At 35.4% G+C, this 23,678-nt stretch overlaps 1 protein-coding gene across 6 annotated transcripts in view; it reads left to right on the top strand.

The window, feature by feature from the left end:
• Positions 1 to 2,443: 2,443 nt before the first annotated feature.
• LOC131059381 (protein PHYLLO, chloroplastic) overlaps positions 2,444 to 23,678 on the top strand; it is a 342,343-nt gene continuing 321,108 nt past the window's right edge. For 3 of the 6 annotated variants that reach the window (XM_057992608.2, XM_057992601.2, XM_057992594.2), the window contains exons 1-3: positions 2,444 to 3,019; positions 3,108 to 3,308; positions 8,206 to 8,462. In XM_057992608.2, the coding sequence (XP_057848591.2) occupies positions 2,711 to 3,019; positions 3,108 to 3,308; positions 8,206 to 8,462 (767 nt within the window). In that variant the 5' untranslated portion in view covers positions 2,444 to 2,710. Of the gene's footprint in view, positions 3,020 to 3,107; positions 3,309 to 8,205; positions 8,463 to 10,623; positions 10,921 to 23,678 lie in introns of those variants that run through there. The other 3 variants (XM_057992626.2, XM_057992612.2, XM_057992619.2) reach the window with 3 other exon arrangements.

Genomic DNA, 23,678 nt, shown 5'->3' with positions numbered 1-23,678 from the left:
AGTTCATTTTCAACTCAATCAAAGAGGGAGTGAAATTAAATCAGTATTCAACCTTTTTCAAATAATTTGGGGTTAGATCTATTGATTTCATTCCCCTTTCATGTAATGGTAATTGGAAGTGGGTTGGTTCTTATTTACATAACTAAACTAGTGAACACCCATATTTCCAACCATTACAATCTTTATATTGATTCACCCCCTCTCTCAATGAAATGCTTAGTAGACTATCACATACATTGAGTTGTAATACAACACGATAATCTATATCACACATAGGTTGATTTCATACTAAAATGTGCATTCAACTTTTCTTGCTACATTTATAAGTGATTAATAATTTTATTTTTTGACTAGCCACCCTATTATCAAAGTTTTCTCTCAATTTGGAAATTGATAAGAGCATCTAATTCGATAAGGAAGTAAGAAAATCATTTTTTTCTCAATCTTCTTATTGTTAATTGAACAACCATGAATGAGTTTGCAAAATGTTAATAATGGGTGAGTGGAGAATGAGAATAGTCCACCTCAATTTGCTCAAGGATGAATGTGTGGAAATTTTATTACTTGAAATTATATTTAACTAAGAGTGTATACCTACGGGCATACTTTAGCTATTAGTCACAAACATTTGATTATATTTTGTATAATGATGTTTCTAGCTCCCATTATTGATGATGGTATAGAAGAGATAAACTTTTGAGCAAAAAATTGGTATGAAAGAGTCATTCACATTCCTTAGAGATAATAGGGGTAGATGTATTAGTGTTCAAACAAGTACCACTCGAACCAATGCCTTCTACTTATGCTTACTTTATATAGATTGCATAATCAAGGATGATTGTTTTCTAGTGTTTGTGTGATGCCATTGACATCACTTGTCCTCACACTTCTTCTTTCCTTTTCTAATTTTGGTATTGAACCCTTTCTTATGTTAACAAGTTATTCTCCTTGGCATGACATTGGTTGTTTTTGTGCCAAAATTTTTATTTACTATTCATGCATTAATTCTTATGCATACTAGTAGATGAAGAAGACACCATATTTTGCTTCATCTTTGATTTTGTTTCAATCTTGGAGGCATGCTAACATGTTTCCCCAAGTGCATCATTCTTGAGGAATTTTATCTTCACGTGTATATAATGGTGAAGTACTTTGATATATTATTTTGTTATATCTTTATGACATCTTGGCCCACAAGGTACTCATGAAATAAATTGATATAGTCTTCGAGTGATTAATCTTGGAATTGTTGCAATAGTTGGCACTTCATGTACTTGGCCTAATAATGCTTCTTTATGTGTTTATTACAATGATTGGAGCTTCATGTCCTTATCTTAAAAGTGTCTCATCATGTGTTGTTTAAATTGTTATATTCAATGTAGAAGCAATTATTTTAACATTAAATAGACACGTTGAGGACAAAATTATGTGTAGTATATAGATTATCGCTTTGAATTTGCAAGACATGGATGATGTTCTTTTGGGATTGTATGCAGCGAGATTTCTTTTGTATGATGATGATCTCATTTTGATTGCAATATTTGTTCAAGGGTTGGAAGAACATTTAAATTCTTCAGAGTATTTTTACAAGGAGTTAGGTATGCAAGTTAACATCAATAGGCTCAAGACCAAGATCACAATCTCTTTCAACCAAAAGTAAAGAACGAAAACCTTAACTTTTATTTTGAAGTAGGTATCTTAGAAGAAGTAACTAAGCATTAAGATCTTATGATACACTTCAACAAGTAGCTTAATTAAATTTTTTTCATAAGAAAGATAATTTTAGAAGATTGTAGAGCATTTTTTGCATTAGAAAAGAAATTTAGATTGAAATACTATCTAGATATTATTCAGGCTATTGGTATTTTTGATGGTGCTTTATAAATGTGAAATAAGAGCTAATAACACTTCAAAAACAAAATGGAGATAAATTATAGAGAGGATTTGAAAATGTCTAATCACAAGCACATTCAAAATAAAAACTTTGATTTCTTATGAGGTTCTTCTAGAAGAAACAAGTATCTTCCCTCTCAAGACATTTATTATAGTTTCTCTTAGAATATTCGAAAAATATCGAATAGATAGCCTAAAGTTGTCACCAAGAAGTTTTGAATAAGAGAAATAAAATTTAGACAAAACAATACATCAAATGAAATATCAACTCCAATAGATGTCCAAATAATAACAAATAAATAAAGATACATGTTATAAAAAATTACTACAAATCTATGTGTGAAAAGATGTTAAACAAGATTTTTTTTCATCTTGATAAACTTTAACTCCAAATTATGATTACTTAAAACAACTATATAACCAAAACAAAAAAATAAAAATCCCTCTACATAAAAAAAGACTCGCTATTAAAAAAAAACTATATAAATACAAATACCACTAAAGAAGCCTACAACCATCAGTAGAAAAATTTAAAGAAAAAAAGAAGAGGATAATTTTCTACTCAACTCAGGCAGTTTTCAACAAACATGAAGAAAGGATCATTTTCAACACAACTCAGGCAGTTATCAACAAACACTTTATTTTAAAATTCAAACTTACAATAACATTCAGATCAAATATGACAGCGGTTTCTAAGTAAATTCTGTCCAGAGAAGATAATATTAAGAAAATATGGGAGATCAGGAAACAAACCAACAGTACAGAAAACCAAAATAAACGAGTCAGTCATCGATTAATATTGTCTTTGGTCTCATGGATGTTTAAAGCCTTCTATTCTGTTCTACCAGATAAGCTCAGGGAATCCACAAATTACTGGCGAGAACAGTCCTGCAAGCTCAGTGCCGCTTCAATGTTGGGTGGTGTTCAATGCAATCGTTACTGTCTTGCAAAAGTTGCCGGTTTCGAGCCCACAGCGTTGCGCAGGCAGAGTTTTTGGCCTCAAGCATCGTTTTTAGCGCGCAGAAGCCTAAATGCTTCGGGCACATTTGTGTCAACTGACGGAAACCGCCTCATTGGTTCGAATCTCGTCCACAGCTCCATTCCTGAACCGCGAACAGCTTGTGAAGTGAGCTTTCTGATATTTTATCTACTTGAATGCTAAACATTTGGCGTCTTTAAATGTTGTCAAGTCTAACGGGTTTATTTTGTTTCAGGGAATGGCAGACAAAAATATTGAGGGAAATGATGTATTTGTGGGGTTAGGAGGGGAGTCGGAGGCGCCTGTAAAGATATGCCAAACGCATACTTTGCCTGCTGCTCTTACAATTGCAGAGGCTGTCACTACATTGCAGTCCGCTGTTAAAGATTTGAAATCCAGTCCGCCTACCTTTGAGAGCGGGATATTGCGGTTTCAGGTCAGTCAATTGAGAATAAATATGGTGCGTTGAAGTACACTGTTAGGAAATCTTTAAGGGAAAATGTTGAACAAGTATATATATGAAAACATAGTATTTACTGTGAGATACCATAAGCTTTGGGGAATTTAATATCTTCATCCGTCCGGATTGCGAAGACAACTCTAGGACAGCAATCGAAGGTCTTCTTAGGACTGCAATGTTTATGGAAAAATAAATAAGGGCATTAACTAATGCAAAATCAGATGATTAAAAAAGGAAACAAAACTTGGAAGGAATGATGATTTTTATTATGGAGAACATGGCATGGAGAACATTGAAAAGGCAAGCGAGAGACCTGCTCCTATTTCCTTTACTATCAATGTTAACAAAGAATTTATTGAGCAATTACTACCATTGGGGTTTGTAGGATAATTCCTATACACATGCCGAAGCCCTTCTGGATGTTCTACATAGAAGATTTTGTCTAGAAGAACTTTGGAAAATATTTTTCTCTGAAGATCTTCATTCTAGAATTCATATACATTGTCAAATTTTTTCTGGATAGACCGCGTAAAATCTTTGTCCAATGTTTCAAGTGAGCTATGGAAAAAGTGGTAGCTCATTTGGAATGCTACATGAAAGTTTCAATGACTTCTATGCAATAAAAATGGAAAAGATCCAATAATATGCCTTCCTGTGAAATTTTTTGATCTAAGTAGCTCACTTGGTAACTAAATGATACCTTCAGTAGGTTATATCATTATACTGTTTATCTGGAAAAGCTTCAACAATATGTTTTCCTTTAAAAGTCTTCAATCTAAAATTCATATACATTTTTATTTCTGACATGATTAGAATCTTTGCAGTGATAATGACAACTAGTCAATCAAACAAAGCTTGGAGAATTTGGTAACTAAAATATAAAAATAATCTTGTAAACAAGTAGATGTAAATCTTACATACCGACTTTTGGCCTAAAGGAGTTTAAAATTTATCTCTTTCACTCCCATATAATGTATGTTTTGTTTTGAAATATAAAGCTAATTTGTTTAGGTAATTTTTGATGATTTTGTGAATATGAACTAGTAAAATAAACCAGAACAAGTCAAATTAGTTATCAATGATCATACTATAACAAATAAAGCTAAAAGTTCATATTTTGTTCTTTGTGCATGATCGTAAGATTTTCTTCATCCAATCGAGCAGAATTTGAATGCATAATTTGTTGTTTGTCTTCATTTCCTTATGTAATAGTAATACTTTTGTCATTGACGTTTCTGATAAGGCATCTCATTTATTACCTGGCCAAATTCCCCTGAAAGCTCTTTCTAGCCTTATGATTTTTCTCAGCTTCAATCATCCAGTTTCGAAAATCTCCTTAAACTCGAGAATATTTCTTTGAGTACAAAATCAATCAGGTCTTCAGTCCTCATTGTTTATTTCTACCAGCTTCTGAAACTGGATTAAGATTGATGCAACCAGATTGTCATTAATATATTCCATTGTAAATGTAAAAAGATAACCATCTGACTCATCTAGTTTTCTAATTCAGTAAACCGAACCATCTTTAGGTGAAGATATCAACCTTAAAAATAAACTATCCTCTCTTCATTTTAGTCACCATATAATTGAACTTGGAATGACACTTGTGCATTGAGTTGGATCAGTCTTTCTTCATTCTTCCTTCTTTTCTTTACACTAAGTGAATTACTTGTATCTGGGGTGATAAATAACTCTTGATTCGTAACTATCAACAAACTCTGGCATGGTTCCTTTGTATTTCTGCTATTGGTTGCTTTCAAAATTTTTAATTAGTACTGTTATTTTGATCCCTAAACATATAAATTGGTGTTATGGAAGGTTTAATGGTATGGATTGGCTTTTTTAATCTTCAAATGTTCTACACTTGTGTTGGCAGTTTGGGTTTGAGCTTGGATTTTGGGTTTGTTAGCATTTTAATTTTTCTGCAAAATGGAACAACGTGTGAGGATGTAACTTTCTTCAAATTAGGGGGAAACCCCATTTTTAAGGATAAAGGAAATGATAATATTCCCCTTTTGCAGAAAAAACTAAAATTGACCTAGAACTAATTAGGTTTCTTTGAGTATGCAATGCAAACAAACTTAAATTAAAACCTTATCGTTTTGTTCTCAGGTTAGGGCACAAGGCTATTCAGCACTTTCTGCAGAAGACAAGAGGTTTAGAGATTTCTTGTCTAACAGGGAAAACCTAACATTTATCAAATGCTCACTCTTTTTATCTGAAAAAGAAACTGAAAAAGCGTGAGTACAACACAAAGGTGAAATCAGATGAAACACATGTACACAAGTTATTATGAATTGAACAAGGGATATGCATACAAAGCTACAAAACCCAAATCAATAACAACTGCAATAACTGTTAACAATATTCAACTCACAAGATCACAACATGACGAAATCACAAAAGTAGGCTTTGGACAATAGTTCCAGTACCAAGTAGACATAAAATCAGTATTTTGAAAATATAAGCACCAATAACACTTATTTATAAGTTCTTATTGTTAGTATGAATAAAGGAAAGAGATGAGAGAAGAGGTGTGCTGCTCAAAGGGAGAGCAGAACAATATAGTATATACAGACTAGCACTTGCACCAGAAGGAGTGCAATGATTACGCCAATAGAAAAATATTTGTAAATTAATATGTTAGAAAGTACAATTCGACTTGTGCATACAAGACTTTATTTTGAAATGTATTTAAGAATAATTCTAGTGGTGCTAGAATTGTTATGAGTTAGGGTGGTGGTAAAGGTGAACCAAAAGAACCATCCTTGCACTTATTGCAAAATATTGCAATCTAATCGTATATTAGATTGGTTTCTGATTTTGATAAGGATGTACAACTTTTAGAACTCTGTAGAAGGATATCATTTCTTATACTCTCCATGGAAAGATTCAAATAGACAACTAAAAATCCCAAAGAATCTGTGAATATGGGACATGCAAAATATATAATTCTAATAATATAGAAAAAGTAAAACATTTTCACTTTAGATTTGTATGTCCCATCAACCTCCCTGGGCCTGGTCATTCAACCTTGGACACATGCCGTTTATGTCCAAGCAAGACATGGACCAGGATTTGAATTCTCTGCAGACTGGTCCAGATATAGCAAGGTTACCTGCAGGATCCAGTTTCATAGTTCTGTACCCATGATTTGAGATAATTCTGTTCATATATTTTGTTGCTTAGGTATTGATAAGGTCTTCTACAATAGTTTTCTAATTCAGAATCTTTTGCAGTTTGTTATCATTCATTCAATGGAACTCTGCAGCTTTGAACTTAAATATTTGAATGGTCCTCATGACATAAGAATCTTTTGAGCTTCAACATTGTTCTGAAAGATTGGTTTTGGTCCGTTTCAATCATATTCAGGTTATAATGTGTCTCTGCCATTATTGCCTGAATCAGTAGAGAAAATTTGTAGTTAAAAAAGGCAGCAATTGCTTTCTGAATCAATAGTCACTCAGAAGAAAAATTCTTTGCATATTGGAATTTATTTGACTGTTGATTATTTGTACAGAAAACCAGAATCTACTCAGAAACATGTTCTTTGATTTTCTTTGGTACTCATTGAATTAACTTAGGAAAACATTTACCTTCTCGGCTCTCCCCTCAAATATTGAAACAGTCTCTCTGTAGCAATGAAATTGTGTAAACATGCATGTTATCAATGTCTGTTGAGGGTTTTATGGAATTTTAAAATTAAAACAGTCTTAGCATGGCTAGTTTTTTAACATTGAAAGGCTTGTGTTTTCTAATACTATCTGTAGACGTCAAATGGAAGCTTACTTTAATTTCATAAAAAAATAAGCGAGATTTGAACAATTAAGACTATCCAAATATCTCCTCTGAGATGTGAACCCTTATATGACTTTCAGATCTTCTACTGCATCCATAGGTTACACTCCCTCTATACTATAACAAAAATATCACTTGCTTGATGGTTGACTCTACTCATGAAAGGTATTGGGCTTGGCTACTGTAGTGGAAGAAAGGAAAAAGTAAACATGCATGTTATCAATGTCTGTTGAGGGTTTTATGGAATTTTAAAATTAAAACAGTCTTAGCATGGCTAGTTTTTTAACATTGAAAGGCTTGTGTTTTCTAATACTATCTGTAGACGTCAAATGGAAGCTTACTTTAATTTCATAAAAAAATAAGCGAGATTTGAACAATTAAGACTATCCAAATATCTCCTCTGAGATGTGAACCCTTATATGACTTTCAGATCTTCTACTGCATCCATAGGTTACACTCCCTCTATACTATAACAAAAATATCACTTGCTTGATGGTTGACTCTACTCATGAAAGGTATTGGGCTTGGCTACTGTAGTGGAAGAAAGGAAAAAGTAAAGAAACTTTTATCGTAATAGTGTGCATATGTGCAATGCGTTTGATCATTTTAAATATTGGCCTATTGATCATTAACATGCTGACTGATATGTTCCTGACAGAATATTGTTATTTGTGACATGTTTAGTCAGTCTATCCATTTTACAGTCAATTTTCTTTCTATAAAATTCACAGAGTAGCAATGCTTCTTAGTTGTCATCCTTGTATCACTTATAACTTTGAGCACTAAAAAAAGATATGTTGTGAGTTTTCTTTTTGTTTGGACTTCTCCCTTACCTTCATTAGAGCTAAATCCATGCTGTTTTCAACAAAAAAATGGTACCAGTCTGTTGCTTAAGAGTTTAGATGTATATGATTACTGTGTATTGTTATCAAACACGTATTTATTATTTAGGAATCACATATTTTATTGCTTTCCTATATTACTTACATTCTCTTGAAATGCAATGAAGAGGATTGATGTAATTGTCTACTATCCTTCCTAATAATTAGATTCTATTCCTCATAATTGATTTTAGGTACCTCTTCCACAAGACATAAAGGCTTTAGATTGGCTCCATTGTCAGCCTCAATCTTGTAGATTATATCCACGTTGTTATTTTTCACCAAAGAGTTATGAAGGCAGTATTGTTGAGTCGACTTCAACATATGGGATTGATAAGGACATGGAGCGATTACATAAGAATATTGCAAGAGGTGTGGCAGGAGTTGGATCGGCAGTTCTGTTTAAAAATTTCCACCATTTCTCCATCAAAGATTGGAAGGCAATAAGGAGGTTATATCTATTATCATTTGATTTATCAATTGTATTTTTGATGCAAATATAACCTTCGAGATAGTTCATGCTATCATTTGCACACTTCTAGTATTCAAAGGATAATGTGAGAAAGTTATATTGATTGACTTCGTTTAAGTTTTCAGATTCATACAGAAATTTGAAGATGCTTTGTTGCATTAGTCTCTTCATGCATGGTTCATGAAGATTTTGAAACCATTTTCCTGTAAAGACAAAAGGGTTATGCTATAACCTTTAGAATGGATGAAAATAGCAGAAAGAAGAGAAAAACTCATTATCTTACTCAAAGAAACTGAAAATATGTATACGTGCTGCATTCATAATATGTATCCTCAAATTAAGAGTTAGACTCAGCATAAAGTTGAACTGAATTGATTAGCATACAATGTTTCTTAAATTAAGAGTTGGGCTGAGTGTAAAGTTTAACTGAATCAATTAGTGTACAATATTCCTCAAACTTAGAGTTAGACTCAGCGTAAAGTTGAACTGAATTGATTAGTGTACAATGCCAACACACTACATGCTTAAGTTAGTTAAATCAAATGTAAGCATAATCACATATGCAACTGAAGTGGATTAACTCTTGATCTTGTTAAATCAATCTAACTGCACCTTTGGTTGTAATAAAAGTTCTTTCATTAAATGGCTTTGAGATTGTCATACTCTGGGGGTTATAAAGCATTGCGATTTGAGAGGAGATGTCTTGCAAGGATTGTAAATGGGCTTTGTGGTGTTACCACTATTGGAGCCACGGGAGGCTTATATCTATCTAGTTCATCCTCTCTGTATAGCTGTAATTAGGTCTTGAGAATCAATTATGCTAAAACCTGACTGGTCTTGTTTATGAGAAATTGTTAGGGCTCTATCCCACATCTTTGGCTAAGTAGGCTGTATTTCAATTTGGAATCTGTTATGCCATTATATAGCAGCAGCAGCAGAGCCCTGAATTGTGAGAAAATATTATCTTCTGGTTGCTGTTTGCATGCCTTGGAGGAAATCTTTATGGTATCAGAGGGTCCCAGTAGGCTGAGCTGAGTGATTAAGTGTTTAGTTGGAGTACTTTTTAGCATTTCGCCTGTAGTGATTGAGTATGTGAATTCCATATCATACCATCCATTTCAAAGAGTTTGCTAGGTTGACAAAGTGAGGGTGGTGCACCAGCAGTTGAGATTCTTAAATTTTTTAAAAGGTTAAAGAAAAGGTATGAGAATTAAGGTACATATTGTTGATATTAATTAGGGAAGGGCGGATTCATATTGCCTTGGGCAACATTGGAATCCGCCCAAATAAGGGCTGGCCCCTCTTCCCTGCAACGTGGCCCTATCCCCCACGCTATATCAAATAAACACTCAGCGTGCTATCCAATAGGGCCGACCCTATTAACAAGGCAGTTAAAAGGAAATAATTAAAAGTTTAATTATTGAAAAACCGACCTAGTTAAGGAGTTCGCTCCATATAAATAAACTCAAGTCAATTAGCTCCTTCATCTTATGCGAAAATCTTCATACTTGCCTAAGTGCGAACTTCAGTCATCTGCAACTACATCAACCTTCATCTACCATTAGGAGGTGCGAAATTCATCTTGAGGTGTTGGCAAAATTCAGTGAATGCACAGCGAACTGATTGGAGGTCTGCCATTCATACATGTACAACGAATTAATGGAAGGACTACCATTTATGTATACAAAGCGAACTGCTTGAAGGACTGCCATCTAGGTTATACACAGCGAATTCCTTGAAGGCCTACAATCTAGGGTAAGGGAGCAGCAGCATCTATCCTTCATATGACAGCAAGTGATTGTTGAAGGCAGTCACCTCATACCTCTTGTGATAGCAACATCTGAACCTGCAAATACATGAGATAAGTGTTGTAATGATTACATAACTATAATCCATAATCAAATCTAAGGATCTTTTCTGGCTGGGTTTTTCCTCCTAGGAGGTTTTCCCAAGGTAACTGTGTCTTGCTGTTAATTTGTTCATTTCTATGTTGTCATTTTCTTTCAGTTAAACAAACTAATTAGAAACTAAATCTATATTCTAAGTTATGTCAATCTGAAAGTGTTAAAATTAACATGGTATCAGAGCTATAGGCTAGATCAACTTTCAGATTTCAGAATTCAGTACTCCTTTATTTCCAGATTGTTGTCTCATTTTCAGGTTAGGTCAATGGGGCTGAAAGTTGAAGATAGGCTTGATGGGAATCTAAACTTTACTGCCTGGAAAGTTTGAATCAAGTTGGCTCTAGAGGAAGAAGATCTTCTCCAATTCATAGAAGCAAAAGAGCTAACTGAACCTACGGATGCACCCGAGCTAAAACAATTCAAAAAGGATGCTGTCAAGGCCAGGAAGATTCTCATTGATTCAGTCAAAGACCACCTAGTCACCTCTATTGCCTCATTTACCACTGCAAGGGAAATGTTCAGCCATTTACAAGGTACATATGAAATTAACAATCTCAGTAGGGCAATTACTTTAAGACAACAACTACTTAATATCAAAATGGCAAAAGAAGATTTTGTTATTTCTTACTTTATGAGAATTTCAGAACTAAAGAATCAGCTAGGTTTAATTGGCCATAACATGGAAGATAAAGACCTTGTCATGATTGCCCTAAATGGTCTACCTCACTCATGGGAGTCATTTATCCAAACCATAAGTGGTAGGACTGAGTTACCCACCCTTGATCGCCTTAAAAATGACTGTATCCAAGAAGAGTCTCGCCTCATCACAAGAGGGCAAACCAAAAGTTCCCATATAGATGATCATCACATGCTTGCAGCTCAATGCAAGAAAGGGGGAAATTGGAAGAAACCTTATCCTAAAAGAAATAGGGAATTCAGACCATTTAGTTTCCAACACCCTTGGAAGAAACCAAGAGATACCTCGTGTGTCCGTTGCTTTAGATTTGACAAATTTGGTCACTATGCTAAAAAAGGTCAGCATAACCTTAACCAAAGTGAAGCCAACCTAAATGAAGTATCAAAACAAAATGATGATTTTTTATTCATCTCCGCTCTGTCTAGTAGCGTTCCTTCAGATAGCAATACTTGGTTGATTGATAGTGGTGCCTCCAGACACATCACAGGCTACTGTGATCACCTTTCAGACTTAGTAGAAAAGGATACCAGGCTTCATGTAGTAATTGGTGATGACGCTCGTTATTCGGTAAGAGGTTCTGGCTCTACTTCTCTAAATTTAGTTTCTGGTATTTCCTTGCACCTTAGTGATATCTTGTTTGTTCCTGGAATTAAAAGAAACCTAATTTCCATTTCTGCTCTAGAAGATAAAGGTTATCAAATTGCATTTTTTGATGGAAAAGTTCTTGCATGGCCTAAGAAATCTAGTTTTAAATCTGCTCGTATAATTGGTCATAGATATGATAGTCTTTATAAACTCTCTACTAACCCTATCCAAGCACTCATTAATGAGGTTCTTGAATCCTGTGAGTTATGGCATAGAAGGCTTGGACACTTGCATTATCAAGCTCTTCCATCCCTTGAAAACTTAGTCAAAGGTATGCCTAAACTCAGTCAAATCCATGATAACACTTGTAAAGGTTGTGCTATAGGTAAAAATGTTAAAAGTCCATTTCATAAAAGTGAAAATAGAGCTAAAGACAAACTAGAACTTGTTCACTCTGATTTATGTGGTCCTATGTCTATAGCTTCTCCTAGTGGATTTCTTTATTATGTAATCTTCATAGATGATTTCTCTAGGAAAACTTGGATCTACTTCTTGAAATCTAAAGAATCCGATGAAGTCCTAAGTAAATTTAAAGAGTTCAAAGCATTAACTAAAAACTCCTCTGGTAAAAGAATTAAATGTTTAAGATCTGACAATGGAGGTGAGTACACCTCCGGTAGCTTTTATGATTTTTGTGTTGAGTCAGGAATGAAGAGGGAGTTTTGTGTTCCATACAATCCTCAACAAAATGGTGTTGCCGAAAGAAACAATAAGACTATTGTGGAGGCTACAAAGGCTATGATTCACGATCAAGACTTGCAGACCTTCCTATGGGCAAAGGCCTCCAGAACAGCATTATATATCCAGAATAGATGCCCTCACCGTGTTCTAAAGAACATGACCCCTGAAGAAGCCTTCACAGGATCCAAACCAGACATCAGTCACCTCAGAATCTTTGGAAGTCCTGTTTATGTTCATGTGCCCAAAGAAAAGCGAACCAAGTGGGAACCCTCCGGAAAGAAAGGCATTCTAGTCGGTTACAGTGAATCCTCCAAAGCATTCAAAATATTCATCCCAGGTCAAAGGTATGTTGAGGTAAGTAGGGATGTGACATTTGAAGAAGATATTGCTTTTAAGAAATCAAAAGGTTCTTGTTTTATTGATGAAGCTAATGACAATCAAGATATAAATGTTGATTCTAACCCTGAGATTCAGAGGGAGCAAGTGGAACTTCCACCTCAAGATGATCATGATGATCCACCAGAGCCCATGAATCCCACTGATATTCCTAGTGACATTGTCGTTACCAAAAAGAGGCCTCTTTGGGTAAGGAACACCATTCAAGAAGCTGAAAGATTTGCTGCTCCCAGTGGCACCTTCCGTCAAACTAAGAGACCTCAGGTATTCTCCAACTACGTTGATTTGATGTGCAATCTCATTGAAACTGAACCTTGCAATGTTGAAAAAGCCTTGATTCATCATGCCTGGAAGCTTGCTATGGATGAAGAATATTAGTCAATCATCAAGAATGATGTGTGGGACATTGTGCCCAGACCCAAAGGTAAATCTGTTGTTTCCTCTAAATGGTTATTTAAAATTAAACATAATGCTGATGGTAGTATTGAAAAAATATAAGGCTAGATTTGTAGCTCATGGTTTTTCTCAAAAGGAAGGCATAGACTATGAAGAAACATTTGCTTCTGTTGCTAGATATACTTCTATTAGAACTATAATAGCCATTGCTGTTGCTAGGGGTTGGAAACTACATCAGATGGATGTCAAGACTGCCTTCCTTAATGGTGTCATTGAGGAAGAAGTCTATATTGAGCAACCTGAGGGTTATGAGATTCAGGATAGATTAACCCATGTGTGCAGGTTAAAGAAAGCTCTGTATGGCCTTAAACAAGCTCCTCGTGCTTGGTATGAAAGAATTGATAAATACTTGCTAAGTCTAGGCTTTTGTAAAAATGATGCTGACTCTAACATATACTTTAAGGTAGCCAATGATGAAATGCTAATTCTAGTTCTTTATGTGGATGACTTATTCCTTACTGGTAAAGATGAACTTATTATTAGATGCAAGAAAGAATTAACTTCAGAATTTGAAATGAAAGACTTAGGTCTAATGCATTATTTTCTAGGTCTAGAAGTATGGCAAAGATCTAACGAAATTTTTCTAAGTCAAGGAAAGTATACTATTGACATTTTGAAAAGATTTAGAATGATGGATTGTAAACCCATGTCTACTCCTATGGAATCTAACTTAAAGAAGTTAAGTGTTTTTGCAGCTAACTTTGAATTTGCAGATCCATCCGAGTACCGGCAGTTGATTGGATCACTGATGTATCTAGTTAACACTAGACTAGACATATGTTTTGCTGTAAATGCTCTCAGCCAGTTCATGAGCATTCCCAAACATGTTCATCTTGTTGCAGCCAAGCATATCCTAAGATACTTGCGAGGCATAGTTGGTTTTGGGCTGAAGTATTCACTTAACACTCCAATAACCTTGGAAGGTTATTCAGATGCAGACTGGGCTGGAAGCGTCAAAGACAGGAAAAGCACCTCCGGTATTTGTTTTAGCTTGGGATTCGTAGTAATCTCTTGGGCTTGCAGGAAACAATCCTTAGTGGCATTGAGTACTGCTGAAGCTGAGTATATTGCAGCAAGTGTAGCTTCTAGAGAAGCAGTGTGGCTTCGCAAGCTTCTTGCGGGGCTGTTTGGTCAGGCTTGGGATCCTACAGTTATTCACTGTGATAACCAGAGTTGTATTAAGATGTCCATCAACCCAGTGTTTCGTGACAGGTCAAAACATGTGGAAACTCACTATCATTTCATTCGGGACATGGTGCAAAGAGGTGCTATTCAGCTGAAGTATGTCAGCACTGATGAGCAGGTTGCAGATATTCTTACCAAGCCTCTATCCAAAGTGAAGTTTGCGTACTTCAGGGACAAACTTGGTATTATGGAAAATGAAACCCTAATTGAAAGGGAGTCTCAATCTCAGTAATACGATGTGTTGTATCAAACCACCCTCTGCGGGCAATGTAAGGTGGTATTGCAAAAACTTCTCAGGGAGAAGTATAATTATTAACCATCCTCTGCGGGCAATGTAAGATGGTATTGTAAATGTTAAACCACCCTTTGCGGGCAATGTAAGGTGGTATTGTAAACTTCTCAGGGAGAAGTGTAATTAGTAACCATCCTCTGCGGACAATGTAAGATGGTATTGTAAAATGTTAAACCATCCTTTGCGGGCAATGTAAGATGGTATTGTAAAAACTTCTCAGGGAGAAGTGTAATTGTTAAACCATCCTCTGCGGGCAATGTAAGATGGTATTAGTGTAATTGATTGACCATTCTTTGCGGGCAATGTAAGATGGTCGAAAAGATCCTCTCCACCCTCTGCGGGCAATGTAAGGTGGATCCAGTCTATGCTTGTGTGCAAGCTCGAAGATTGTATTATGTAATTCCATTCCTTGCTTGTGTATGCAAGATGGAAGATTATAGTTATGTTCTCCTCCCTAATTAAGAGGGAGTGTTGATATTAATTAGCGAAGGGCGGATTCATATTGCCTTGGGCAACATTGGAATACGCCCAAATAAGGGCTGGCCCCTCTTCCCTCCAACATGGCCCTATCCCCCACGCTATATCAAATAAACACTCAGCGTGCTATCCAATAGGGCCGACCCTATTAACAAGGTAGTTAAAAGGAAATAATTAAAAGTTTAATTATTGAAAAGCCAACCTAGTTAAGGAGTTCGCTCCATATAAATAAAAGATCAAGATTCATTTGTTATCAACTCAAGTCAATTAGCTCCTTCATCTTATGCGAAAATCTTCATACTTGCCTAAGTGCGAACTTCAGTCATCTGCAACTACAACAACCTTCATCTACCATTAGGAGGTGCAAAATTCATCTTGAGGTGTTGGCAAAATTCAGTGAATGCACAGTGAACTGATTGGAGGTCTGCCATTCATACATGTACAACAAATTACTGGAAGGACTACCATTTATGTATACAAAGCGAAACTGCTTGAAGGACTGCCATCTAGGTTATACATAGTGAATTCCTTGAAGGCCTACAATCTAGGGTAAGGGAGCAGCAACATCTATCCTTCATATGACAACAAGTGATTGTTGAAGGCAGTCACCTCATACCTCTTGTGATAGCAACATCTGAACCTGCAAATATATGAGATAAGTGTTGTAATGATTACATAACTATAATCCATAATCAGATCTAAGGATCTTTTCTAGCTGGGTTTTTCCTCCTAGGAGGTTTTCCCAGGGTAACTGTGTCTTGCTGTTAATTTGTTCATTTCTATGTTGTCATTTTCTTTCAGTTAAACAAACTAATTAGAAACTAAATCTAAACTCTAAGTTATGTCAATCTGAAAGTGTTAAAATTAACACATATAAAACTCAAACTATATGTATGATGAGAACAACCATAAAATTTAATTTTATGAGAAATATAAATATCATTTATACCACTTATTCTTTATTATTGTTATTTTTGTATATTAGGCTATTATTCTTATTTTTGAATATTAGGCAAACAATTTATTCTTTTTGGGAGCTTTGATTTCGTTTTACATTACGATTGAAATTTGGAGGAGTCACCAGAGTCAAAAAATGAAGGAATGGTCAAATCAGTGTTTCGATGCTGCATGCGGGCTCAGTTAGGTCGAAGGAGTAAAATCGCAATTTATCGGGGTCAATTTTAACAACTTGTTTTTATAGGAATTTTTGCTTTTTTTCTTTTCTAAATTTAGAAAGTTTTGTTTTTGGTATTTTGGGGTCAATTCGGGAACCTGCTTTTTCAGCCTGCTTTTTCTAAAAATAGAAAGTTGATTTTTTGCTTTTTTGGATCATAGATGGTTTCAGGGTCAAAGGAAGTGTCAGGTTGGAAAAATTCATCCAAAATGGACCAAGCATGAAATATCTTTCGAATTCAAAAGATGTGTTCCTGAAAAGTTAAGTTGAAGATCATGGCAAAATGGTCAAGTGTGGAATCAAGATCAAGAAATTCCCTCATGAAGGTCGCTTGGGAAGAGGAAAATTTTCAACTGAGTGTCTTAGCGTGGTAAAAATTTCTCAAGATATCGTCAAGTCTGCCCTTGGCATGATAAGATCTTCCTTGACTAGCATCAAAGTCCGCCTAGCAACATGACAAAATTCCTTGTGCCATCCCCAAGTCTGCCCTACCTCATGAAAGAAGTTCCTTATCAACACATGAAGTCCGCCCTACCTCATGAAAGAAGTTCCTTATCAACACATGAAGTCCGCCCTGCCTCAAGCAAAGTTTCCAATGGCACTTGAAGTCCGCCCTTGGGAAATGGAAAGAAATTCCTCTCCATGTGTGAAGTCCGCCCTTCCTTGAGGTGGAATTTCCAAGATTCAACCAAGTCTGCCTAGGGGATTGGGAAAAAGTTCTAATGACAATGCAAGTCCACCCTCCCCCTAGGAGGAAATTCCTTGAGACCATGGTAAGTCCGCCCAAGACTGGGGTCAAAAAATTTGGTTAAGTGTGGCAACGTGGTAAAATTTCCAAACCATTAGCAAAGTCCTCCCTCCTTAAGGTAGAAAATTCCTAAGACACCTTCAAGTTTGCCCTTGGAGAGTGTAAAAATCCTTTTCCATGTGTCAAGTCCGCCCTAGGTGGACAAAGGGAAAATTTGGCAAGGATTAAAGCAAGTAAAGCAAGAACAAAATTCGCACAAGTCAAAGGAAGAAAAGAGTTTGAAAATTGTTGAAGGGAAGGGAAAAATGAAATAAAGAAAAGGGATGAAAACAAGAAAAAAAGAATTCACCCAAGAAAATGATAAGGTGAATAAAGCAAAAAGGATAAATCAAAAGGAAATTCGCACAAGTCATAAGGAGAAAGGAATTTGAAATTTTTGGCAAAGTGAAAAGTGAATAAAGCAAAGAGTTCACTTAAGAAGAAAAGGCTTCTAGAAGGAAGCAAAATAGGGAATTGCCAATAAGAATTAAAAGACAAAAACACAAAAACACAAGGAAGTTTGATTTGAAGAGCAAATTATGACTATGTTAATTAAATCTCATTAAAGCCAAAAAAACAATGCAAGGAGGAGTTCGAATTTTCTATAAGACATCAGCTTTGGCTATTCACTTTTCACACTTTTCTCTCATCCTTGTGAAGTTCGAACTTTCCAAGGCATCTTTTCAAATTTTTAGGCAAGATTAGGATTGTAATTGCAGGTTCTAAGGGAGACTTCAAGGCATTTGAAGGCCAATTAGAGGCTTCCTTTGAGATTTTTCTTCAAATCTTATAGGTCTGAAGCACATTCATGACAAAAGTCTGAGATTTTGGACTCCAAAATCCTTTCTTTCATTCTAAATTCTCATTATCAGACCTATGCTCAGAAGTTTCCTTTACATTTTCTGAATTTCATTAGAAAGACAAGGGTTGCTTTTTCATGTTTTCTTAATTTTGCAAGCAGGGATTCTCAAAATCAGACTCTATCCCATAATTTTCATGATTTTCTGAGTCTGAGTTCAAGTTTCCAGAATATTTCTAGGTACTTGATGTCAACTCAAGGAAGAGACTTCCAGGAAGGTGCCGATGAAACAAGGAACCAATTGAAAAGATGATAGAAGAACAACATTCACGCTTCAAGCCTGAATCCGAGGACGAATGGGACAAAGAAGAAGGGCTCATACTTCAAGAAGATTTAGTCATCCAAGGATGAAAGGCTCTACATTGACCTTCCAAGTCCAAGGCAAGGAATTTCAGAAGAGTTAATCATTTCGGAGTATGCTTCATCACATGATGCAATTGGAACAATGTTGAGTATCAAGAGATATTGCCTAAGGTATCAACACTTTTTCATGATGAGTAATCAAATCCGCAAGGCAAGCTGAGGTGGCATCCCAATCATCAATCAACCAATCCAAGGGTTCCAAGTTAGACATGTCTAGGTGCAATGAACTAGACTCAACAAGCGGCTCCTATTTTCTCATTGGTTATATAAATTATTGTAATTTTCCCATTGGCCGAAAGGAGCTTTTTTGTAACAAACCTTGATTAGGGCTTTAATGTTTAACCTTGGCCGTTGATATTCGATCAATGTGGGCCGTTGCTTTGTAATGGGGTGCCTATATAAACCCTCCTCTTATTTGTAAAGAGAGAGATTTCTAAGAAATTGTTGTGGTAATACTTTTTAAGTGCTAAGACATAATTCATTGTTCAATTGTTGGTGAATTTTGTCTACTTTTGGAAGTTAGCATGGTTTCTTGGCTCTCCTTGTTGACCCCTTTGACATTGACTTTGGCATTGATGTCAAGTCAAGAGTTGTTTTATCCATTATGTTCTTGTATTGGTATATGTTAGTGAACATTCACATTACAGTGATCATGGGGAGGTATTCTCAGGTATTTGGACAGTGCTATTTGGTTCTTTTCATATGGTCAGTGGATAGATTTTGGACAGGTCTACAGTTTGAATATAGCATATTCTTGTTACATATATACTCAATTCATAGTCTTGTTATTTGATACTTTATGTATCTTATTTTGCATTAGGTATTAATGTCTCATATGTTTTGTTTTTTAATAAGAGATTCATACCTTATCAATGTTTTATCCATTCATACCTTATCAATGTTTTATGGATAAGATATTGATGTCTTGTTAATGCAAAACTATAAGTCATTAGTGGTCTATTGCTTATAAGGTATATAGATGTCAAGTGATAAGTTGTGAATGATGGGTAATGTTGAGTTATTTCTTGCTCAAAATTGTGAAAGTTTGCATGCTCATTGTATTATCCGTTGACCTTGGACTTAGTATTCATTATGGATGGCAAAGAACATGTTTGGAAAAAGGTTAACATCATTTAAATGAGACACACATCATTATGATCTTTGGTATCAAAGGTATTGCCCATGGGTATCATTATTGACCCCACCATAAAGCATTTTGCATAAGGGTCGGTTTTTTTGTGGTTTTGGAAAGATATTATTTTGGATGTTTTTTAAAGATTGAAGCAAAAACATTTGTAAAGGCTTGTTATCGAAGGCACTTGTTTTGAAACCCTAGCCACAGTGAGCTAGGGCACGGGCATTCACAGAATTCAAAGATTCTCTAGAGACCATTTTGCATCAGAGAGTGGACTTAGAGCTAAGTAGTTATGGCAGCATCAGTCAGACATCATTTTTAAAATTTGGTAATATTGTTCTGGTTCCATTTGCTGAAAGACATTTGTTATGCCTTAGTTAATTGGTTGATCAAAGAGAGATGCTTATTTCTTTACTGGTTATGCTCGAAAAAGCAGTTTTTGCTGTAGCATTCATGATTTATTTTACATCATACCCTTCATAGGGTTCAATAACAGTTATAGTTTAATTTCCATAGGTTAAGCAGTCTTCAAAATAACTGCTTGAAAACAGTTATCAAAAAAGTTTAAGGGGTTTTCATTTCTCTTGGAACGGGTTTTGTTTTTGAAAAAGAAAAGAGTGAATAGAGTTTTGTTATGAACGAAGTATCTCTTGCTTTGAAGGATATCTTTCAAGAAAAAGTTTTTTTGTGTAACAGAAATTATATCTTTCTCTATTTTGATAAAAACTGCATACACCTTTCAAAATTATAGACCTCTATATATTATTCTTTCAAAATTGTTGGATTGTTGAAAGTCTTGTCAGTGAGACATATAGACCTCTTTGTGTATATCAATGAGATTTGGTATTAATTTCTACCGATGAGGCATTATATGCTAGTGAGGCCATTGTAAACATACATTTTTCATTATAAGTCAGTGAGGCAATTTGCGAATGGTTTTTATTCCCCAAGAGGGTTTTCCACTCGTGAAAATCATGGTGTCAATGTTGTTCAGTGATCTCTCTGATGTTATATGTCGCAAACATGTCTCTTGTTAATTATAACTGCATTTGATGAAGGATTTGATAGAATTGCTTAATGTGGAATGGATGTGTTCATACTTTTGTGTAATGACGCCTTCTCCCTAGTTTGCAGACATTCATGTAGAGTGGCCTATTACTTGACCCTCGTAGGCCAAGGAGTTGATGAGAGGGTCGCCTGGGTAGTTGCTTGTGGCTTCACATTCTATTTTATGTATTTTTTGGTGAGATAATGTATTCTCACGTATGATGTCACGTGTGCTGTTAATTGCACTTTATATTATAATGATATTTTAAATTATCTAAAGTGCAATTAAATAATAAAGTCACTTAAATAATATTATTATTTTAAGGGGAATCTTCTAGAAGGTTCAATTAAATATTATTTTATTTCTTCTAGAAGGAGGCCGACCTCTTGAAGGAAAAGAATGTATGGAGGAGGCAGCCTCATTTTGGATCATTTGGAATTGATATTTGCATTATTGAGTCTTGTGGAACCGAAGGTTTCTGCAGTGATCTATTTGTCTTTGGGAATGAAAACTCCCATTGATAGTGTGAGATTTTGCCAAGATCTAGAGGCAATGGAAAGCACAAATAGAGAGACAAAATATAGGACAAGAATAAACTGAATTCCTATCAATAGATAAAAATGATTGTTCATACAATGAATATGAACCTGTTTATATAGGCAAGGCAATATGGATATGTGAGCATACAATCTTGATATGTGGCTCAATAAGAAACAAGGGTAGGTAGGAAATAGGTGTGGTAGGTAGGAGAAATAATAAAATATTCCACATGAGGTGGATCACCCACTGAAGGTGGAATTATCACTCCACAATAAGTGGTTATGATAAAGTAGTAACAAGATCAACACCATAAAAGGTGGAAATTTTCCTACACATACTATCCTAATGTGGCACAAACACCCAAGTGTCTCATACCCAAACTACTATAAAATGCATTATCCTAAGTAAACTTAAGTAAGGTGTAATAATATCCATGATTCAATCAATCAAAGTACCCCCCCCCTCAAATCATGATTTGACACTTTATACTTAGTGTGTGTACAATGGGCCACTTGCAAAACAAAGCAAGGTGGACTTCTGATGTCAACTTTACAACTTCTCAAAATGAGATATAAGAGACTTCAACAAATACTGCTAGTGATCTAAACTGAGATCCAAGCAAAATACAAGTACCAAATAGGCCAAAAAATGACCAAATACTAAAAGTGCAATTTCTACTCAAAATCACTGTAAACTAATGGCAGATTATGAAAGTAGACAAACAATTATGCACTTTAAAAAAAACGGCACCTGAAAAGGAGTCCATATGAGCCCAAACGAAGCCTCCAAAGTTGTAAAAATTGGGATTTCACGATTTCAGAAAAACCTGTATCCGAAAATCAGAAAACTCTTGCACCACTGTACAGATCATGAAATTCTACCCCAAAACAAAAAAAAAATTGCTTGAAAAAAGGAGCCCGGATGAGTGAGATATCACTATTTGAAAATTGCCTGCAAAATTATAATTTCTGAAAAATTTCTGTCGAAGCTTTAAACTTCAAATGCCTCTAGATTTGGCCTTCGAAGTCCGATTTGGATGAAACAAAAGGCAAAACTGACTTTCTTGGACCTCCTCAATCCAATGGTAACCTCAGATTTGACCCATCAAGCTTCAATAATAACCTGCAATAGAAAACTCCAAAATACACAACCCCAAATGGCATCAAATTTCTCTCAATTGGCAAATCAATGACACTCTAATGGCTCTGATACCATGTGAGATTTTGCCAAGATCTAGAGGCAATGGAAAGCACAAATAGAGAGACAAAATATAGGACAAGAATAAACTGTATTCTCATCAATAGATAAAAAAGATTGTTCATACAATGAATATGAGTTTGCTTATATAGGCAAGGCAATATGGATATATGAGCACACAATCATGACATGTGGCTCAATAAGAAACAAGGGTAGGTAGGAAATAGGTGTGGTAGGTAGGAGAAACAATAAAATATTCCACATGAGGTGGATCACCCACCGAAGGTGGAATTATCACTCCACAATAAGTGGATATGATAAAGTAGTGACAAGATCAACACCATAAAAGGTGGAAATTCTCCTACACACACTAGCCCAATGTGGCACAAACACCCAAGTGTCTCATACCCAAACTACTATAAAATGCATTATCCTAAGTAAACTTAAGTAAGGTGTAATAAAATCCATGATGAATAATTATTTACACCAACAGATAGCATAACTGTGGTGGTGGGAGATCCACTGAAGGGTTGCAGATTGGAGGGGATACTTTAGTCCTTTCATTTGGTGCCAAATTATGCGGCCAAGGGCCAATTTTTGATAAGTTTGAATTAGGGATCTTGGAGACATTTTGGGTGCTGGAAATCTTCATCATTTGTGCTAAAAAAGTGTCGAATTACATCTTCTATATTCTGAAGTGGAAGCTTAGTTATTTTCATTCTGCATATTAGTCAGAGTTACACCACGATTTCACACATGGAGACCTAATTATGCCACGATTTCCTTACCTAGTTAGAGCGCTCCATTGATGAGAGTATGGTGATAGTTTTTGGTGTTTGAGAGAACACTCAGAAGCTGCAAACAAAATTATTATTGACTATCTACTTCAGAACAGGGCGGCTGGGTAAAGGCTCTGATTTGAGCTAAAGAGGGGCTCTTTTCATTAGATATTGGTTGCTTCTTCACCGGCAAGCATAGGGTGCTTCTATAAACAGGTTCCTTTGAAATTCATAGCTATTTGCATTGTCAAATTAGGAGCTTAATGTTGCTGCTGTAGGTGTGCATACATGGTCAAGTATAGCTTCATATATGTCATTGTGAGCCAAGAGTCTTGGCCGTCTTTATAACAACATTGTTCTTGGGATGGCTTGCAATAAAGGGGTTTGAAATTGGACTTATGTATTTAATGTGATGTGCATTTATGCCCAACAATGATAGTTGCATGCCAATTGTTTGACATAATGTCACTTGGCTGTAGATGTTGATTTGTACTTGCATTATCCTTGTATCTCTTTCATGTAGTTTAATTTATTAGTTTTCAAATTCAAGGATTTGCAATTATATGTTCAAACAAGCAAA

The sequence above is a fragment of the Cryptomeria japonica genome, chromosome 9 (assembly GCF_030272615.1).
Source record: "Cryptomeria japonica chromosome 9, Sugi_1.0, whole genome shotgun sequence".
Taxonomy (NCBI): Eukaryota; Viridiplantae; Streptophyta; class Pinopsida; order Cupressales; family Cupressaceae; genus Cryptomeria; species Cryptomeria japonica.
This window is presented reverse-complemented; position numbering and strand designations above follow the sequence as displayed.